Below are 21,008 nucleotides of genomic sequence, written 5' to 3' on the forward strand. Positions count from 1 at the left end.
AGTAACTGTGGGGTTTTTTTCTTCCAACTTTTGAACCTGCTAGTACATGAATCTGCCTTGTCCTTGATCAGGCCATTATTGAACCATCTGTATACTGTTTGGCAGCAGTTCTTCAGAGTCCCTGAGGCAGAGATCTTGCTTATTCCTGATTTCTGAAATCGTTTGAACTAGACATGCCAGGGTTATCATAGAATTGTAGAGTTTGAAAGGACCACAAGGGTCATCTAGTCCAACCACCTGCAATGCAGGAATGTTTTGCCCAATGTGGCGCTTGAAACCATGACCCTGAAATTAAGAGTCTCATGCTATACTGACTGAGAACCAAGGTACGACTGTACTTGCCTGACAAACTAATAATAATAATAATAATAAATTTTATTTATATCCCGCCCTCCCCAGCCGAAGCTGGGCTCAGGGCGGCTAACAACAATAAAACAATACAAAAGTACAACACAAACAACACTCTAAAATCATTCATTAAAATTAATTAAATTCAAGCCACTGGCCACCATTGGGCCAGAGCTCCGCGAAGATTGCCGAGGGAGGGAGTCAGGCTGTGCCCTGGCCAAAGGCCTGGCGGAACAGCTCTGTCTTGCAGGCCCTGCGGAAAGATGTCAAGTCCCGCAGGGCCCTAGTCTCTTGTGACAGAGTGTTCCACCAGGTCGGAGCCACAGCCGAAAAAGCCCTGGCTCTAGTTGAGGCCAGCCTAACTTCTCTGTGGCCTGGGACCTTCAAGATGTTTTTATTTGAAGACCGTAAGTTTCTCTGTGGGGCATACCAGGAGAGGCGGTCCCGTAGGTACGAGGGTCCTAGGCCGTATAGGGCTTTAAAGGTTAAAACCAGCACCTTAAACCTGATCCTGTACTCCACCGGGAGCCAGTGCAGTTGATATAGCACCGGATGAATGTGATCTCGCAGCGAAGACCCCGTAAGGAGTCTCGCTGCAGCATTCTGCACCCGCTGGAGTTTCTGGGTCAGTCTTAAGGGCAGCCCCACGTAGAGCGAGTTACAATAATCCAGTCTGGAGGTGACCGTCGCGTGGATCACAGTGGCTAGGTCAGGGCGAGAGAGGTAAGGAGCCAACTGCTTAGCTTGGCGGAGATGGAAAAATGCCGCCTTTGTTATAGCTGCAATCTGCACCTCCATGGAAAGGGAGGTGTCGAAGATTACACCCAAACTCTTAACGGACGGTGCTGGCACTAACTGCGCCCCCGCAAGAGATGGGAGTTGCCCCCCCAATCCCATATCGTCCCGTCCCAGCCACAGGACCTCTGTCTTCGAAGGATTTAGCTTCAACCGGCTCCCACGTAACCATCCAGCCACAGCTTCCAGACATCTGGTCAGTGTGTCTGGGGCCGAGTCAGGATGGCCCCCTATCCAACAATATAGAAGCCAGGTTTTTGGTCTTAATGTGCTTTACTATGAATGTTCTGCCCCATCACTCTTGCTTTGCTCCTCCCCTGGTACAACTGGGATAAACCAACCATTTTGTCCGAACTGGTGTTCGTAGTTTGTTGCTCTGTAGCAAGCCATAATCTGCAAGCCAAAGATGAGACATGGTTCAAGACTGACAAGTGATTGTAACATGCACATGTAACAGGAAGTCCAGCTTAATTGCAGCTTTCTGGTTTGTTTATCCAGCTCTTCCCGGGGAAGCAACAAAGCAGGAGTCATTGGGGAGCATGCTTCTCATTCACAATAAGTCTGGCTTACTGTTGATGTGTGAACATGGCCTGTGTGCTGCTGGCATTGCTGTGTGAACCTTGAATTTAAAACAACATACTGAAGCTAAAGCAGATCTTAGAATAGTTTTTAAGGCCCAGAAAAGTTGGTGGAAGTGATCTGGAAATAGCCAGCTGCCTAAGCAGGTGTAGGAAAAGGGATTGGATGTAAAGGCACTAGCTTCTTGAAGAGGAAACAGATAAAAGAGAGTGTCTCTAAAACTGGAAGTCAAGAGTCAAGAGAGTGGAATCTCTTGGGAGAAGACAACCTCCTGGGAAGAATCCATTCATTGGAATGGTTGACAGAGCACATTGCTCAGGTTAAAGCGGTACAGGTATTTTAACCAAATCCTGATGTAGATTATCTAACAAACAAAACAAAACAGAACTTGAAAGCAAAACTAATAGCTGCATGTGAATTTTATTACAGTCTTGTAAATAAGTCACAAAGGTTATTATCCCAGGGATTACTTTTTATTATCCTCCCTAACCGCGCATACTGTTTAGGGCACGTTGTTGCTCTGAAAATCAAAAGCAGACTCTTCTCTAGCTCATGAATGCTGCCTGGCAGTGGTTCTTACTAGGCCACAAATAAGTGAGTGACCCTTTACTTGCTCAACTGATTTCAGATGCTACCACAGTCTTTTGGGGACGGGGAGAGCTGAAAACAGAGACAGTCTCCTGTGATCTTGCCTAGAGAGTTTTATTCAGTGTCAAAGTGTTGAGATAGATGGAGCAGCAATGCATGATACTTGCAGCACATTCCTGTCTGCGTCTACCCAGAATTAAGCCACGTTGAGTGTAAAGGATCTTGCTCCAGATAAGTGGATACAGGATTGCAGCCTTACTCTAGCACACTGCTTTTGATAAAGTGTTCTTAAAGGAAGAGGCCCTGTTCCTTAGCAAAGAACCCGGTTTAAGGGCTGCAGTGCTGTTCAGTTTCCTGTGAGTTAGCTCAGTTGAACACTGTGGAAATATGCATAGAATTGCACTGCAAAGGTCTGCATAACTATGTGCCTGCTTGTGATTCCAGATATAAGTGAGATAGCAGATGCCGTTGAGTAGAAGGCAGAACTCGTGCACGAGGCTCTCAACAGATGGGTAGGCAAATGGGAGTTTAATGTTACTAGATGTGAGGTCATGAACTTGGCATTTGAAGTAGAACAGATACGCCGGCTAAATAGAAAGCGATATTTGAAAGGAAGAGGAATAGTTAATTTTACAGAACAATCTTTTAAAGATCTTTAAAGAAGTATTGTACAAGGCAATTAACGCGAAGGGAATGCTGTTGAAATTGTCAACTTCTCACACAGATTCTGATGAAAATTAGGAAATTAGGCAGGCTAAGTTTCAGATGCCAGGTTAAAGTGGCTTTATTTCAGGAGGCCTATACATCGTAAATGTTTTGTTCTTGTATATTTTAATAAATGTTTGAAGTTTTGTATATTGCATGCTTGCTTGTTTGTGAACCGCTTTTAGACCCAGGTGTGGGGGAAAGTGGGGTGTGCTTTAAAATAATAATCATAATATAGAAGCAAGCCACAGGTAAATAAGCTACTCAGGCAGAGGTCTAAGCTGGAAATGAAGGTGTCTAGTGGGCTTATTGCAGAGACTATTTCACAACCTAGGGGCCACTTCTGAAAAGACTCCACTTTGTGTTTTGGTAGATAGGCATGTAGCAGTGCCTGTCCAGGTGACCTGAGGGAACAAATAAACTTGTGTGAGAGAAGCTCCTTCAGGTCACAGCAGTTGTGTCAGGTGAGGAGCACTTTGTTCTAGCCATGTGGTTCATGATCCCAGTTGCAGAAACTGGCTAGCTTGTGTACAGGACTACAGTTTTTCTTGTGACTAAGCCCATTGAACTCTGTAGGAAAGCAATTCATCTGCATTTATCTCAATAAATCCTTAACAGCAACCCATTGAGGCAGGTCAGGATTTTCCCGATATGACAGATTAAGGTTGGGTGGCTTGCCTAATTCCACCCAGTGCATATCTGATGAGAGGTGAACCAGGAACTTCCTGATTTACAGCTCATTCTTTTATTTAATATGTTGTAATCCTGCCCTTCTTCCAAGGAGCTAAGGATGGTGTATTTATTTTTATCTGTTTAAAATATTTCTAGCCTGTCTTTCTGGGCAATGCCTGTCCGAGGCAGTTTGCAAAAATTAAAAAATGTCAACAATGCAACAACCATCAAACCATCAAATTCCTTCCCTCCACTCTGAGAACAGTCCATAAAATATTCAGCCAGCCAATTAAAGCACTATCCACAGCAATGAGATACCACAGTCCAGGCCATAAAACATCAGTCAGGAATAAGGCAATTGGAAGAGTGTACAGCAAATTTAAGAGGTATGTTAGGAAGATGATTGTATAGGGTTACCCGGTGAGCTTCGTGGATTATTTGAAGCCAGATCTATCCTGTCTGATCCAGCATTTGCATCCACTTGGCTGTCTGTGACTATGTTACAGTAACTCATTGAACTTCTAAAAATGTTTAGAGATGGTGGTCACATTATTTTTTTTAAGTTCTTGTTTTAATTTTACTGCATTTTCTAAAAAGATATTGCATCAGGAGCCCTTTGGTTTGTGCTTTTGAAGCTCTTATACTAGGTTTTTGGGTTTTGGGGGTTTTTTTGGCACCCAGGGAACTACCTTGGAGAGATGCCACAATTTCCTTGGCCTAAAATGAGGCAGATATCATTTTCTACCAATTTTTTTTTAAAATAATGTGGGCAAGAAGTAATTTTTTCTTTGTAGATTAGTTATAAAAGTTTGTTTCCAAAGAGCTAGTTTTGATTTACTTCTGAAGGACTTGCGCAACCCCAGGGGGATTTTTTGCTTTGAACATCTGTTGCTCCGGTGCCATAGTGCAAAGTGTTTTGGGGGAAAACCCCTCCATTTTTGAAAAGGCTGAAAACATGGCAGCACAAATTAAAATTATTATTATTTTTTGTATGAACCAGAATGAAGGCATCAAGTTGGACTGGAAATTTGGAACACACTTACAAAAGTATTATTTTTAATGTGCAAATATGAGGACACAGTTGATGAGATATCAGAGTTCTGTAGATTGGTAGAACCTATTTTACAACTGGGGAAACAATAATTTCTTTTAGGCCATCACAGTTTGCAAAGACATGAATGAGTCACAGTGAGCTCTGGTCTCCCATGCTCCCCACTTTCTTTCTCCTCTTTTGCAAGGGGGTGATCAAAAGCTTACAGTTGTGTTTAACCACAGTTTGTTGTGTTGCCTGCACTATGATTGGCTTCAAACAAGCCAACTTCAGACTAAAGTTACTGAAGCTGGCTTGTTTAAACTAGCCATAGAAAAGATTAACCACAGTTCCACGTCTGGAAGGAATAGCAATATGTGCTTCGTCAAAAGTGGTATCTTCCAAATTATTCCTTGACAATGTGGGAGGAGGAGCAAGCAAGTAGGAAGGAGTGGCTGAGCCCAAGGCTCATTGCCGCTCATTCACGTCATACAAAACTGGTTTAGTGCAACATGCAAGTGCGGTCACTGAGCACAGAGCGTGAATTGAACTTTGATCCAAAGTAAAACACTCCTCTGACCCACATGAACTCTCATTAGTCCTTTATGTCCAAAGGAAGCAATCACATTAACATGAGTTGCTACCTCTTGAGATTAATAAATTGTCCTCCATCCATATTGTTCAACCTATTTATTTGAGGAACAAAATGAATGCTATCATTCTGGCCACTTGGAGGGAAGAAAGGATTCCACCCTTCCCAGAATATATTTTCCCAACCAATTTCCTTAACCTTTTCTTATATGACCCAAACTGTTGTTCTGGCTTGCGTATAATTGTGTGTACACAAACAAACCTTCACCCCTGGTATCCCCACTGCACTCGCTAATCTTGCAAACAATATCTTTTTATATGAAACTTGCAGTACCTCGGGGAGAGAGTGAACATTTCAGTAATGTATGATATCATTGACCGACCTAAGATTGCTTACTCTTTCAACAGCAGGATGACTCTTGTGTTAAATACTTAAAAAAATAATGATAACTTGGTCTAATGATGGCAGTGATGTCATCAGGAGTTGCCCAGACTTCAAAGAGGATAACAGTCCTTAGTAGAGGCTAAATGAAAATGGAAGACTGATTTCTAGGAGTCTTGGCTAAGCATTAAGGCTAGATGATTGACCACAAAGTTTCTGGTTTGGCCAAAGCTGTAATTCTTAGAAACTGAATTCTGTCATCATAAAAAACAAAGCTGTCTCCTGAGGACAGGAGAGGAGAACATGAAGCACCAAAACATATTCCATTGCTTGCCCTAGGGGGCGGGGGGAGTAATTCCAGGTCAGCGCAAGGAGGATGGATTTTGTATTGAAATGTTCAAGTGAGGGAATTAATGGAGTGCAGAGTCTGAGGTCAATATGCTTGGTGGAGGAAACAGAAGATGAGTTTGCAGATGACTAATGATTATGCCTAATTTTTCTATGATACTGCGGGGTTGGCTTGCCACTCTTCTGAGAAATCAAACTCCTGCTTTGTTTTGCAATCAGTTATTGCCAGCATGTTGCTTTCTGCTCCAGCGTCACATGCAGCCTTGTTTACTGCTTTTAGCAACGCCACAAAAAGCAAGAAGTGAAAGGGGCATGTACGGAAGGATAGAACCTTTCGCAGGCCTCTTACATGAGTCCCAGTGGCATTTGTTTTAAGTCCTGTAAAAGAAGAATTGTTCTCTTGTGGTTCTTTCTCCTGCTAGGGTTTCATAAACATAAGTAGGTTGTGTATCAGTTGCATTTTTAAAAGCAGATTTTTTTCCATCTCTCGGGGTCCCGTTTCTCTCCCAGAGATATTTTTGTGCTGTCTGGAGGGGAGTGGAAAAATGAGCTGAGAGCATTTTATACTTGTTGAAGGAACGCCCTGGCTCTGTAATGCTGGATTGCAGGATTCCACTGCTGGCAGCCGGTGTGGAGAGGGAGGGAGAACAGTAAGCGTGAATGGATGAGGAAATGAGTCAGTAAAATGCAGGCCCATGATCCACATGCAAGGAAGTAGAGTCGGCCTAGAAGGTAAAAGTTGCAGAGCAGCCCCCCCCCCCCCCGCCAGTGCTTGCCACATCCTCCCCCTCCCTTCTTTTTAACAACCCTATTTGCATGCTACTTTCCCTTCTTCACATCTCTACCTTTTAAGCTGTCTTACGTTTTTTGACAAGGCTCTGCCAACAGGAGTTTAAGACAGAAATGCACATTATTTTTCAAATATGTAAAAGTAAATTAATTGTGCAGAGAGGCGCTGGTGGAGTTGAATGCAGGCCTGTGAATAAACACTAAGCAGATAGACACTTTTGAGGAGCAAGACTCCCCCCACCAGCCAGTTAACCAGGCAGGGAAGTCGGGGTGAAGGGCTAATGGTTCTTACTCTTCACTGATGCACACAAATGGCTACGTGTGTGTGGCTAGGTGAACTCCTGAAAATATATATGGACAAATAACTTCTTCTGACATATTTGCAAGTGCAGATGAATACAAGTCAGCCAACAGTCCACACTGGGGATCTGCTGATCAGGTAAAACAAATTGCAGTACGATAAACTTATGCCACATAATAAATGCCAGATACTGACATTTGCATTGTTTCCCAGTAGTTTCTGCGTCTCTCCGAATCCTCAGGATGTATTATTGGAGGAGCTGATGTCAACTATGAGTTCTGCATTGAGATGTGTTAGGTGTAGAATTCTGAATCATCACTATGTTCTCAGGTGGTTTCCTAGCTAATGTTGATTTCAGCTTTTCCAAGTGCATTATCTAGTCTCCTCTCTGCACAACCAGTTATTTTATTTGCCTTCAGATAGGAATAGTTTTTATATGTTACTTCACTTGTACTGCAGAAAAGGGAAGGGTGATATTTCCGTTTCCTCATGTGGCCCTGCAGGTGTTGGAAATAATGTTAAAATCCAGGTTGTTAATTGGTGACAAGTCATTGGTGACTAGGGTTGGCTTTAATCTTAATTAATCTTAATGTGCGTGCAAGATGTTTGGCTAAGTGTCAGTTATTGCTATGAGAGTGGAGACAATTCATAAGGCGGGAAATAGTTGATTGACTAATACCTCTGCATTATTATCAGCCTTTGGAAGTCAAACCCACCTGGCACCAGAATGTATTGCTATCCCACAGAAAAGAATTTTTCTATCCCTATCTTCTCTGTTCTTTATCAAGCAAGCTGCTTGTTTATGTTATCTAGCAATGGTATTTAGTATTCTTGTGTCTTAGCTGGTAAGCTTCCTGATATGATTCATCATGCTCTTTTTAATTGCCTTGACTTTGTAACATCACAATCCATCAGAGAGCTTCTTTTTTTTACTTTTAAAATTGTGAATATTGTTTCATTATATCTTTGCCCAATTTGACAACAGTTTTTGTACACTGCACTTGGCACTTGAGTTTTTCGGTGGTTTGAGGGTACGGAAAACTGTGTCTGACAAAACTCTGTTTGGCATTTCTGGTTGTGATATTTTGGGGAGCAAATAAAGGGACTGATCCTTTTTTCTGTCTGCACTTAGGTACTTTCCTTCACCTTCCTCCTATTTACTGTATATTGCTCAGTGCTGAAAGGTTACTTAAGAAAATATAGGATGCTTTTAAGCAGCTTCCCGTGGAATGGGAAGCAGTTAAACTGGGAAATTCCTGAGCAGAAATGACAGCATCGAATTTCTGTGAAAGCCCCTTTGAAAAAAGTGAGCAGATGTGGCCTTGCTTTCTAGAAAGCTCTGTTCTCAAGTGCAGTTTGACAGTCCCTGCAGAAGCTTCTGGCTGCATCATCTTCTGCTCTCGGAGACATAGTTCATAACAGTGGATCATTCACTGGATATCTGTCAGCTGGATATCTATCAGCCCTTGTGTGTAAAGCATGCTGGGTTGGATTCAGAATCCCTGCGAGTTGAGCCCCCCTTATAGGAGGCATCTGCTAGAAGGAAAGGGAGGAGGTGATCATTGCAGATTCCTGCAGCTCTTCTCCCCGCTCCCACCCTGTGCCATATGAAAAGTTGCTGCAGCCACCTGGGTGACCCTCCAGAGCAGTTGGTGGGGCAATGGGCATGCAGGAGGAAGGAGAATATGGTGGAAATTACCTCCTTCCCCATCCTCTTTTCGATCTCAGTCCCTTCTACAGATCGAAGCAGTTCTTCCACTTGCTGAAGGGACACTCTGGAACAAACCTGTTAGTGCCTTTCTTTATGTTCAGGGGATTCTGCTGCTGCTGCTTTAGCATTGCAGATTGTAAGACTAGAGCAACCTTCCTTGCAAACTCATTTGCCTGACAATGCTCAAGGCGGTCTGTTTTGGAACAGAAGAACTGCCAGTGGGTGCACAGTAGCGTTTGTTGCAGGAGGGAGGAGCAGAACACTCCATCACATCCTGAAGTAGGATCTTAATTGGGAGCTAGGAGATTTTGGTGCAAAAAAACCCCCACATCTGTGCAGGCTCTGAAAAAGGCTCCTTGGTAACCTCCTGATATTTTTCGTACTGTGCGTTTATATAGTGTTTCTGTGTGGTGAGTTATTTATACTTAACCTTAGTCTCTACCCAAGATATTATTTAGATCAATTATTACATTTTCTTTTTAAAAGCATCCCTTGTTAAGCTCGCCTCTGGTTCTCTGGTCATACCAGACCTAGACATGCCTTGGCAAACTGAACCATGCTATTTAAGTACGGGTCAAGAAAGGTTCATTGCTAGTAGTAGCCAGCAAATGAAGTTGGGCTATCTGTGTAATGCGACAATGCACTCTACTGAGTCACTGGAGAAGAGAACATTCTGCTTGCAGAAGAGGCACGGAATGCATCTAGTGCTTCTTTCTACAAAGCAAACATTTGTCTCTAGTTTCAAACAGGGTAATTTCATTTGGGCAGGGTTGATGGTGCCTGGCTTACAGTATATGGGAATAGGCTTAAGATACGCTATGGAACACTTATTTGGTACGTTGATTTGTCAGACTTCTAAACAATTTTTTTAAAAAATGATGCTCCTCCACCTTAGGCGAGTGGAAGGATTGCAGAGTGTTCATATCGTGAACTGTAGACTCCTTATCCATGAGCTCAAATCAGCTGGTCTACAAAAGAACTGCAGAACAGCCAGATATATCTGCACTTAGTTTTGCACACTATTTTTATTTTTTCCAACAATGGGGATTGAGGCCAGGGTAAGATTAACAAAGAGGCAAGCAAGGCCCCAGCCCAGGGACCGCAGTTTTAATAATACAGCACAATTTGCTTTTATTATGGCCATTTATAATCTGCCCTTCACCCAAATGTCCTGGGGAAAAACACATATATATTTAAAACCAAGAATTAATAATCTAAAACTAAACAAACTACAACATACACAAGTTAATTTGCAATGAAAACTAAAGGCAGGAGCAGCAAAACCAAGCACTCTGGTCTCACTGGAGCTTCTGCAATGGAGTGCTCCAAGTCTGAGGTTGGCAGTCCCACATCCTTGGGCCAGAGGGGCATTGCCTCCTATCCTTGTCTTGTGGAAGCGCTTCTAGATCTGGTCCTGCCTTCTTGCCCGCTTTGGATTTGGAGTCCCCTTGAAGAAGGGGAATGTGGCTCCAAGTCCTGATGGGGATAGATGGACTGGCTGAGTTTTTGAAAGCCTCACGCAACAGTGTTGAGATAACTGGTTATCCTGACCTGAGTTGCAGGTGTTTGATTTTTTGCTTATTTCTTTTCTTTTCCAGGCGCTGAAGCTGAGCGGGCCGCCGAATAGAAAGAGGACTGAAACTTGCCTCTTACCTCTCTGCACGGACTAGACTTGAAGAGAGGAGAATTTCTTTTTTGCTGTCTTTATACTTACCCTCTCCTTTGTGCACAAGCACTAGCAATGGGTTGGCTGTTAATCTGAGATATCTTGCCTCTTCCTTATCCTCGGGAGGATAGACTGAACCATGAGTCTGCAGGCCCATCCAAAGTCTTCAAGCAAGAGGACTGGGAAGCGGATTGCCTTTTTCAATGAGGAAGAAGTTCAGCAGCAGCAGCAGCAACAACAACAACAACAGCAGCAGCAGCAGCAACAGCTGCTGCTTAAAGAAGGGCCGTACTTCAACCATGGGGGCAATGTGCCTTCTTCCCAGGGCATGGAGCTTTCCAAGCCAGGTGTATACGGGGGTGTCCACGGCAATGCTGCTTTGCTGAACTCTCTTTATCAGGATAGAGGCGATGCGAGGATGATCCCCCAGCAGCTGGCTGCTGCCAAGTGGCAGAACTCTCTGGTGGGGAACCGGTTGCCTGAGCGCACCGATGCCAGCTGGCAGCCTCAACCTGGAGGCTGGAATCACGGGATGGTGTATGGGGGTGCCCAGAAAGGGGGGCACCCCAATGCCAACATCCCAGGTTTCTTCAGCCACCAAGATCCCCTGAAGAGGAACCGGGAGAAAGGTGTGGTGGTGTCGCACCTGGACTTGTATGGAGATGCTGTGCAACAGATGATGTCTCATAAAGCCCAGTTAGAACAGCAAGCCCTGGTCAGGCAGCAAGCCCAGATTAATTCTTTTCAGCAAATGCAGAAGCAGCAGCAACAACAACAGCAGCAGCAGCAGCAGCAGCAGCAGCAGCAGCAGAATCAGACCCTCCCGTTGCAACCTTTCCAGCTTGCCTTTGGCCACCAGGGCCAGAAGCAGGGTCTCCCTGAACTGTTGCATGTCTTTCAGCAAGCTCCTCCTACTTCCAGCCCAGCCTTTACCGCCCAGCAGAAGCAACAAGCTCTTCCACAGTTGCAGCTGTTTGAAAACTTTTATCCGCAGCAGCAGCAGCAGCACCATCAGCAGCAGCAGCAGCAGCAGGCGGCTGTGCAAGGCTTTGGCATGCAGCAACCTGCATCTGTCACGCAGCCTCATGGGGCAGGGCCACCCCAGCCTCCTCAGCATCATATGGTTTCCCATCAGTTCCACCCAGTTACCGAGCGGAACCAGGAGCTGCTGAAGGCACTGACGGACCCAAACCCACAGACTGTCCTTCCCCAGGCCCAGATCCCTCTCCCAAGGAGATCACGGAGGCTTTCCAAGGAAGGTGTCCTGCCAGCGTCTTCTGCGGAGGAAGCTTTGGCATCCAAGCCAGCTGAGGAGTATTCTGGCGGTGTGTTGCCCCATCACTGGCAACCGCAGCAGCACCCAGAAGTCCAGTTTCGACACCAGCCCGAAGCGTTCAGTCACAACAAGGAGATCTATTTGCAACCTGGCAGAGTGGAGCTGGAGCATGGGGAGATGCCAGCTGGCGCCCAGCCCGAAGCGGAGAAAGCGGGCGTGTATGAGAACGCCAGGCAGGCAGAAAAGCCGGTGGGTGCCACAGAGGGCCTCGGCCAGAGAGCCAGCGACTTTGGTGGGGTCAGAGGCGGCGTCATCCAGAGCACACGGAGGAGACGGCGTGTTTCTCAGGAAGCCAATTTGCTAACCCTGGCTCAGAAGGCTGTGGAGTTGGCTTCTCTTCAGAATCTCAAAGTAAGTGGCATTTCCTGACTCGCACCGTGACTATTGCCTCACCTCACGGGATGCAACACCTTAAAAATGTTAGCAGACACCACTATTCCCCTGTTTGTCCACTTAGAAAGCGTAATCCCAGCAAGAGCTTGTAAATAATAATAATAATAAAACAGTCAGCAAATTGCTTCATCTTATTTTTTGAAGAGCATAGTACTTACAAGTGTAGTTTCTGGGGAAAAGGTGATTCTTACCCTGTCCGTTGCATTTTGCTCTGAAGATATTGGGTGGTACTCAAGGATGTTTTACCTGAAGTAAATCCATTGAAAACAATGAACATGACTTAAGTTAGAACAATTAATTTCAGTACATCTGCTCTGAGTAAAAGGTAACTGAATACTGCCTGTTAACGTCTCTAATGTCCTGGAACCAAGGTTACCAATTGTTAACATCATAGCCAGGTACAGTGGTGCCCCGCAAGACGAACGCCTTGCAAGACGGAAAACCCGCTAGACGAAAGGGTTTTCCGTTTTGGAGGCGCTTCGCAAAACGAATTTCCCTATGGGGTTGCTTCGCAAGACGAAAAAATCTTGCGAGTCCCCGCGGGTTTTTCCCGCTTCCCCCCCTTTTCCTAAGCCGCTTATCAGCTGTTCCGATGATAAGCCGCTTAACAGCTGATCACTGAAAGCCGCTAGACCGCTGTAGCGCTAATCCGCTAAGCTGTCAATGGGCTTGCTTCGCAAGACGAAAAAACCGCTAGATGAAGAGAATCGCGGAACGGATTCTTTTCGTCTTGCGAGGCACCACTGTACAAGGCTTTCTGCACTTAACTGCACCATTTGGAAAACAAACACAAAGCACCTTCTCTCTCTCTCTCTCTCTCTCTCTCTCTCTCTCTGTGTGTGTGTGTGTGTGTGTGTGTGTTTGTTTGTGTCTCTGCATGTGCTAAGCTTTTCGCCTTATTTTTGGTTCCCTCTTCCTCTGTAGCAAACATCTCCTACAACTGAATAAAGAGAGAGCAAATGCTAGTTCCGTCTCCCAGTAGCCAGGCTAGCTTTGCCGCTCCCTTCTGTGGAATGGGATAAGGCTGTAAAATGAAGAGAACAAACTGCTGTGTGACAGAACACTTATCTCTCTCTTTCCTCTCCTCCTGCCACAGTACTTAAGGAAGTCTCCAACATAAACCCTTGGGAGTTTTCAGCAGAACTTTTGTGATGTCTGAACTTAGGTTTTTTTAAAGATGGGAATACATCAAGTGTATAGGCTGCTGAAACTGGAAACCTGTGGGGAGTTTCAGCTAATAACTTTAGTAACTGAGAGGGTTTGAATGTGACATTTAGCTGTCATATGACAATCAGTTAACTTTGAAGTGTGGATTCAAAGTAGTCTTGCATCCGCCCCATGCTAATAGTCATTGTGAATTAGTCCCATAGATTAGTGAGGGATTGGGAGGAAGCAATAGGATCCTTGGCCTGGATGGTGTAATTACTAGTGTGTTAGATTTGGACATGGGAGTTCGAGACTTGGTAGTACTCAGGAATCTGAAACAGTAATACAGTCAGGCTTGTCTTCTACCCTCTTGCCACAGAATATTCACTATCCGGATGGACCACCTATAGAATGCATAGTGATGTAGGTATGTTTGTGTGTGTTTTAAATATCTGGCTAGAGCAAATACAGCAAATACAGGTTAAACCACAGAGCCTAGGGCTTGCCGATCAGAAGGTCGGTGGCTCGAATCCCCGCAATAGGGTGAGCTCCCATTGTTTGGTCCCTGCTCCTGCCCACCTAGCAGTTCGAAAGCACGCCAGTGCAAGTAGATAAATAGGTGGGAAAGTAAACGGTGTTTCCGTGCGCTGCTCTGGTTCGCCAGAAGTGGCTTAGTCATCCTGGCCACACGACCTGGAAGCTGTACGCCGGCTCTCTCGGCCAATAAAGCGAGATGAGTGCCACAACCCCAGAGTCGTCTACAACTGGACCTAATGGTCAGGGGTCCCGTCACCTTTAGAGCAAATACAGTCAAGCAGTCATGTCCTCTGATAGGCCCCATTTCAGCAAGAAGATTGTATCAGGAGAGATAATTTCACCCTAGTAAAAGGACATGAATCCTAATAAGTCAACAGGAAATCAGATCTGATAGTTGGTAATGGGCGCAGTATCCAGTGCAGCTCATACACAAGCAAAACAGACTTCTGCTTATGCAAGAGGACTTGACCTTCTCCCTGCAGGCCCTTGCACACTCTCAAAATCTGCTCTGGAAGGTGGGTGGGTGGGTGACTTGGGAGCAAATTTTGGCTGCGCAGGGAAACACAGGAAGGTGGAATCCCATTGTGTGACCAGAAGTCTGCTCACACAACATTTGGATTACGCTCAGTATCCTTATAAAAACCTCTGTTTGAGTTTGCAAAACAATCAACCCGAAGTTCTAGGAGGATAAATGCATTGGACTCCTGGATTGTGTACACAAGAGATTCCTTTTTCTTCTTCATTGCATTCCTTGGTGTACTTGGTAGAAGATGCTGCCATTATTTACTACTTTCCCTTGCTGTAGTTCCAGACTCATAAACTTTCATGCATCATCTCTCCCAAGTCAAGAAAATTACCATACTTGTCTGTACTGGCAGTACCACTTTTAACCTGGGGGCAGTTGGATGCATGTGTGGTAAATCACGTTTGAATTCAAAGGGTTTAGCAGGGTAGCAAGTTGGTTTGTTTTCAAAATTTATCCTCCACCAAAGGAGTTGCCTGAAATGGCTAACATATAAAAAGGCAAAAAAATAAAAATAAAAAGCAATAAATCAAATTCTTAAAAAATGAGCAAATAATGATAATAATGATGATGATGATGATGATGATGATGATAATAATAATAATAATAATAATAATAATAATAATAAAAATAAAAATAAAATTTTATTTATATCCCGCCCTCCCCGGCCAGAGCCGGGCTCAGGGCAGCTAACACCAGTAAAATTACTTTTTTTTAAAAAAACACACCACACCAATTTAAAATACAGGTTAAAATATAATTTAAAATGCAGCCTCATTTTAATAGTAGCCCATAAATCAAAACCATAAGGGGAGGGAAACATAAGGGTCAGACTGAGTCCAAACCAAAGGCCAGGCGGAACAGCGCTGTCTTGCAGGCCCTGCAGAAAGATGTCAAGTCCCACAGGGCCTAGTCTCTTGTGACAGAGTATTCCACCAAGTTGGGGCCAGTACTGAAAAGGCCCTGGTCCTAGTTGTGACCAATCTAACCACCTTGCGACTTGGGGCCTCCAAGGTGTTGTCATTTGTGGACCTTAAGGTCCTCCGCGGGGCATACCAGGAGAGGCGGTCCTGTAGGTACGTGGGTAGAATCAAAATCTCTTATGTAACCTAACCTCTTGGGGCAGAGAGTTCCACATACGGGGCAGCACCACAGAGAAATCCATTGACCATAGCTTATTGTTAGCTTATTCAGATACCTTAATGCTCACATGACCTTTTTGTTCTAAGGAGCCAGAAACTTCAGAAGAAAGGAACAGGAGTGAGGCGGCAGTCACTGCACCCAGGAGTGTCGTAGAGTTTGCCGGTTCTTCGCCAGCCCCGAAGAGAGCCCGGGAAGACAGCAGCCTCGTGCCTCTCATCATGCCCGTGTCTGTGCCTGTGAGGAGGCTGGACTCTCATGATATCGGTAGTGAGAAGGGAGAGGAAGGGAAGCCACAGAGGTTTGTGTCGAACGACCGAAGCTTTGCTGAAAGCAAGCCTTCCGTAATCGTCACCCGGAGGAGGTCGAATCGCAATTTGAACATGGACTTGCCAACTCAGGTAGGTTTGTGTTTGGGATCCTGATTGTGGTCATGGGGCAGTAAAGTGAATCTTACTGGGTCTTTTCTTGTTGGTTATTTGTGGCTGCAGCTTATTGGTTCAGGTCATCCCTCTTGTTCTCTGCCACTGGCCTGGTTCTCATTGGGCTGGCCCAAGACTTTTTGGCACTTGAGGTGAACCACAAAATGGCACCCTCCACAGTGCCAGGGAAAAGGGGCTATTTTCTCCTTGTAGAAAATAGGTGAAGCAGACTTGTTAATAAAAAAAGAATAAATCAATTCTGGCTGTATCTGGTATTAAAATTGTGAAACCTCTCTGGCTGCTTTGACCATAGAAAGGAGAAGCAAAGGATATGAAAGCCAAGTCATCTTTGGTGGTAGGAATTTGATAGGCTGAATGAATAGCTTTCATTTGATTGAGAGTGATTTCAAGGAGGTTTTATCATGTCAAGTATGTGGACTATTTCTGAATTGTATAGAAATTAATCTTTTTTGAGAGACTGTGAAAGCACTTATGTGTCGGAAGACACCGTAGAAAACAAATGTAAATAATTGCACATGAGGACTTTACATCTTCCCCCCCCCCCCTTACATTTCTTCCTACGCAAGTGATTTTCCTAAATGTAAGTCGGGCATGGTGATCTTGCATGAAACTTTCACAGTGCTTATAAGCATTATGTGGTCACTAAGTAGTCACAGCTGGCATTTCCCCATCTTATTTACCTGTGTCTTGATGGGGAAAATTATGGTTTTGTTGGCCTCATAAATGACTGGCAGAATACAATCTTCCACGAAGAAAAGGTTTTCTGAGAGAGGCTTATCTGTGCTACATCATCCAAGCCTGATGTCTTTATAAGGCCACATTGTGTTTCTCACAGCTCCAACAAATTTTACTATTACATTTACCTCCCCATCCCCCAGAAGCTCAAGGTGACATGCATGTTTCCTTCCAGTTTGTTGAGAGGATAAAATAAGAGCAGGGAGGAGCCATGTATGCCACTTTGGGCTCTTGTGAGGAAAAGGGGGAATATAACTACAATTTACAGTTGTACCTTGGTTCTCAAACGCCTTGGTACTCTTACGTTTGGTACTCTTACGCCGCAAACCCGGAAGTAAGTGTTCCGGTTTGCAGACATTTTTCGGAAGACGTACGTCCAACACAGCTTCCACTTGAGTGCAGGAAGCTCCTGCAGCCAATCAGAAGTCGTGCCTTGGTTTTCGAACAGTTTCGGTAGTTGAATGGACTCCTGGAATGGATTAAGTTCGAGAACCAAGGTACCACTGTATTTGTTTAAGGTAGGTTAGGCTAAGAAAAAGTAACTGGCTCAGGTCAGCCAGTTGTGGCTGAGTGGGAATTTGAACATTGGATTTGCCAGTCCCACTTCAACTTCACTCTGGATTGGCAAAAGCCAAGAAGTACAACTTGTTGTTAATTGATGGTGTGTCATTCTTGGATTGAATGCAATACTTTTGTGGTAGTCCTAATTAGAGCTTATGTTTTTCAGGACAGAGAGCTTCCTTTTCCTGCTTTAAAGCACCATGAGTTGATGGTGCTATATACATAACAACAATACCCATATAAGTTAAAACAAGCACATACCAGTTCATGGAATTTGCTGGTGGAGCAGCCATGTTATTTCCATTTGGTTGATACAGTCATACCTTGGATTACAGACGCTTCAGGTTACGTTTTTTCAGGTTACAGTCTGCCAAAACCGGAAGTACCGGAACGGGTTACTTCCAGGTTTTAGCAGTCACGCATGCGCAGAAGCGCTGAATCGCAACCCGCGTGTGCACAGATGCAGGTTGCAAACGTGCATCCCGCACGGATCATGTTCGCAACCCAAGCGTCCACCGTATTGGGGTGTGTGTGTGTGTGTGTGTGTGTGTGTGTGTTAGACTGAAGTACTTTGAACTGTGTGAACCAAAACTTGTTTCCTTTTCATAGCATGAAGGCCCTGCTCCAAAAGAAGAAGTGGAAGGCTTTGCACGGAAACCGAAGCAGCGGCCCAGGCCAGAGCCTCTCTTCATACCACCGAAAGCTGGCACCTTCATTGCTCCACCTGTCTATTCCAATATCACACCCTACCAGAGCCATTTGCGCTCACCTGTCCGCTTGGCAGATCACCCTTCCGACAGGAACTTTGAGCTACCTCCTTACACTCCCCCGCCAATACTTAGCCCAGTGCGAGAGGGTTCCGGACTTTATTTCAACGCCATCCTTTCTGCTAGTGGTAACTCAGTTCCACCTCCTATGACTCCTAAAAGTGCACACAGGACACTGCTCAGATCCAGTAAGTTCCCATGTATTGTCCTTTTGAGGGTAGAATGGGAGGAGGATCACGGCTGGAGGAAATAAATTATGACTTGGCAATTGTAGATAGATGGCCCCTCACAAGTTGGAGTTTTTGTTTGTTTGTGGAAGATTGGACTGCAATCACCGTGATGACTTCTTAAGTTAGAAAATGGTATCGGGACAGTGTATCGTTGCTGCATTTGAAAGAATGCTAGATAACAAAAAGATTGCATGGTAAAGATTAAGACCCACCCTTCTTATAGCCATATGTAACTTTGTCAAACAAAAAAATTTAGTTGACCTTATAAATAAGCCCATGAAGTTTACTAGCCTGCTAATAAGCTACTTTTCCATGCTGACTGTGAAGTAGGGAGAAGCCCCTTTTTCTGTTGCCAGCACAGGTTACTTGCCTCCTAGCAGATACCTTAGAAAAGTAAAGGGGTGTTGCTAAGTGGTCTGATGGGATAGAGCAATAGTCCTCCATGCCCTTCAGCCAGCTGAGTTTCTGTGCTTTCCTTCCACACAGCAAGTGTGGAAACCCAGGAGACCAGCCAAGGAGAAATGGAGTGATCCACCCCTCCTCTACTAGCTCACCCACTCACCTGTATGTGGTTCTGAGTTACTGATGGCTACCTCACCAGTTGTTAAATGCAAGGCTGATATCAGAGCATCCTTAAGTAGAAACAGGGCCATGAATTAATTGTGTCATCTTGACTTGCAGATAGCGCAGAAGTCACCCCTCCTGTCCTTTCAGTAATGGGAGAGTGTACTCCTGTCAGCATTGAACCGTAAGTACTCAGTTGGGGTGGGGGGTGGGGGAGCACAGTGCATCCACTGAGGTCCAGTGCTATTTTCCAAAAAAGAAGTTCTCTTAGAATGGCAATGGCGCCCACCTGAGAAGTGCCAGAACTGAGTTCCAGGGAGTTCTGGCTGAAACAGAGCCCTGCCTATAACCAGTCCTGGTCAACAGCTGGTAGCCTTTGATAGCCTCCATGAATTTATCCAGTGTTTTCTCCATTGAAACATAAAAAGCTCTTTCCGCATATTTCCTTTGACATTATTCTAATGACTCCCTTGCTGCTAATATATAGCGTTCTGCAAAAGTGTGCAATCATATATATTGTATTCATCCTCCAAGCAGCTAGATCCCAGATGCAGTTGCATGCAGCACCGCATTTCAAGAAGGTAGCTGCTGACACACATCTCCATCCATACTGCAACATGAATTGAAATACTTGGCTTGGAAGGTGGGAGGACTTCAGTCTTGTTCTTACTACAGCCCTGTGGTTCCTCAGTTGTTCAGTTCTCACTCTGTTCTCTCTGGCAGCAGCTACTGGACTCAAGACAATTCAAGCCAAAAAAAGAACAACCCCCAAAACACTGTGTCTTTATAGAAGCAATTTTTTTCCACCATCTGGTCTCAGAAACTTGTAATGAGTTGACAATTTTATGTGTGTGTTTTAATGGGAACACACAACATTCCAATTACAGGAATATAGCGATTTGCTGTATTTGGAGCTTAAGCACTTTAACCAACCTCTGTGTGCAGAGGTTCTGTAGCTCTGAATAGCAGACGTTGGTATACTAATTAATAATAATAATAGTAATAATAATAATAATAATAATAATAATAATAATAATAATTTATTATTTATACCCTGTCCATCTGGCTGGGTTTCCCCAGCCACTGTGGGCGGCTTCCAACAAAATATTAAAATACAATAGTCCGTCAAACATTAAAAGCTTCCCTAAACAGGGAACTGATTAACGATGATGTTTGAGAGCTTCCAGACAGGATACAAACTCCTGCTACCTGATTATTTTTTTCATAACGGCAATTGGTTCCTGGAGCTCACAGAGTATTACCTACATGTTATTGCAGCATAGTCCTAAACAAGACAGTGCAGAAATATGTCCCACTGAGTTTAATGGGGGCTTACTACCTGGTACATGTTCTTAGGACTGAAGCATAGGAGGAGACTGCCTATAAAAATGCTGTGCTCAGAAGTTCTCCTCCTCCAAGAGATTATCAGAGCTTATTGCTCGTGCCCAAGGAACATGCAGACAGAGGGTTCAGAAACAAGGCTCTCCCTTTCGTTGCACTGACACGATCTCCCTTGGCCTATAGAGTGTGCTGCATTCCAGCTGGTGGTAGTTTCAGTGAGAAGCACAGTTCTTAGACTGGCAGGACATCACATGTGCTAAACAGGCAGAGAGCTGACTGACAGCCCTCAATCCCAGTTGTTTCCAGGGTTCACACCTCTGCCGCCCAGTGCAACTGGGATTCCCCTAGAAGTTAAGGGCAAAGCATGCTTATATTGCAGTGCAGTGCAGTGCAGATGTGGACCTGTAAGCTGCAAGTGCAGCTCCTAAACCTGCAAAGATATCTGTGAATGGAAGTTGCTTCTGTGAGCTCTCTTCCACATGCCTGCAGGTGGTGGGTGACTTTTTCAAGGTGTGGCACCAAAACTATGGGGAGGTAGCACTTGAATTTGATCCTATGTCTTTGAGTCCAGGAGTCTTCCTTTGGATCATTTCAGGGCCTTCTTGTGCTTGATTAGAAGGGAAAAAATAGTTTCAAGGCTTAAATAAGCAACATGCAAGAGAACAATTTGTGTTTTAATTCTTCAGCAACAGCAGTTGAAATCTGAACCTTAGCCAGTCTCCAAGTTAACAGATTTATTCACCCCACTTTCAAAATAAAACAAACTGGCATCTCACAGCATTCCTTA

At 44.6% G+C, this 21,008-nt stretch overlaps 1 protein-coding gene across 2 annotated transcripts in view; it reads left to right on the top strand.

Annotated features, from left to right (window-relative positions):
* MIDEAS (mitotic deacetylase associated SANT domain protein) overlaps positions 1-21,008 on the top strand; it is a 69,855-nt gene that overhangs the window by 33,737 nt on the left and 15,110 nt on the right. For both annotated transcript variants that reach the window (XM_053384064.1, XM_053384062.1), the window contains exons 2-5: positions 10,438-12,192; positions 15,670-15,981; positions 17,929-18,274; positions 18,998-19,064. In XM_053384064.1, the coding sequence (XP_053240039.1) occupies positions 10,645-12,192; positions 15,670-15,981; positions 17,929-18,274; positions 18,998-19,064 (2,273 nt within the window). In that variant the 5' untranslated portion in view covers positions 10,438-10,644. The remainder of the gene's footprint in view (positions 1-10,437; positions 12,193-15,669; positions 15,982-17,928; positions 18,275-18,997; positions 19,065-21,008) is intronic.

Source organism: Podarcis raffonei, chromosome 1 (assembly GCF_027172205.1).
Source record: "Podarcis raffonei isolate rPodRaf1 chromosome 1, rPodRaf1.pri, whole genome shotgun sequence".
NCBI lineage: Eukaryota > Metazoa > Chordata > Lepidosauria > Squamata > Lacertidae > Podarcis > Podarcis raffonei.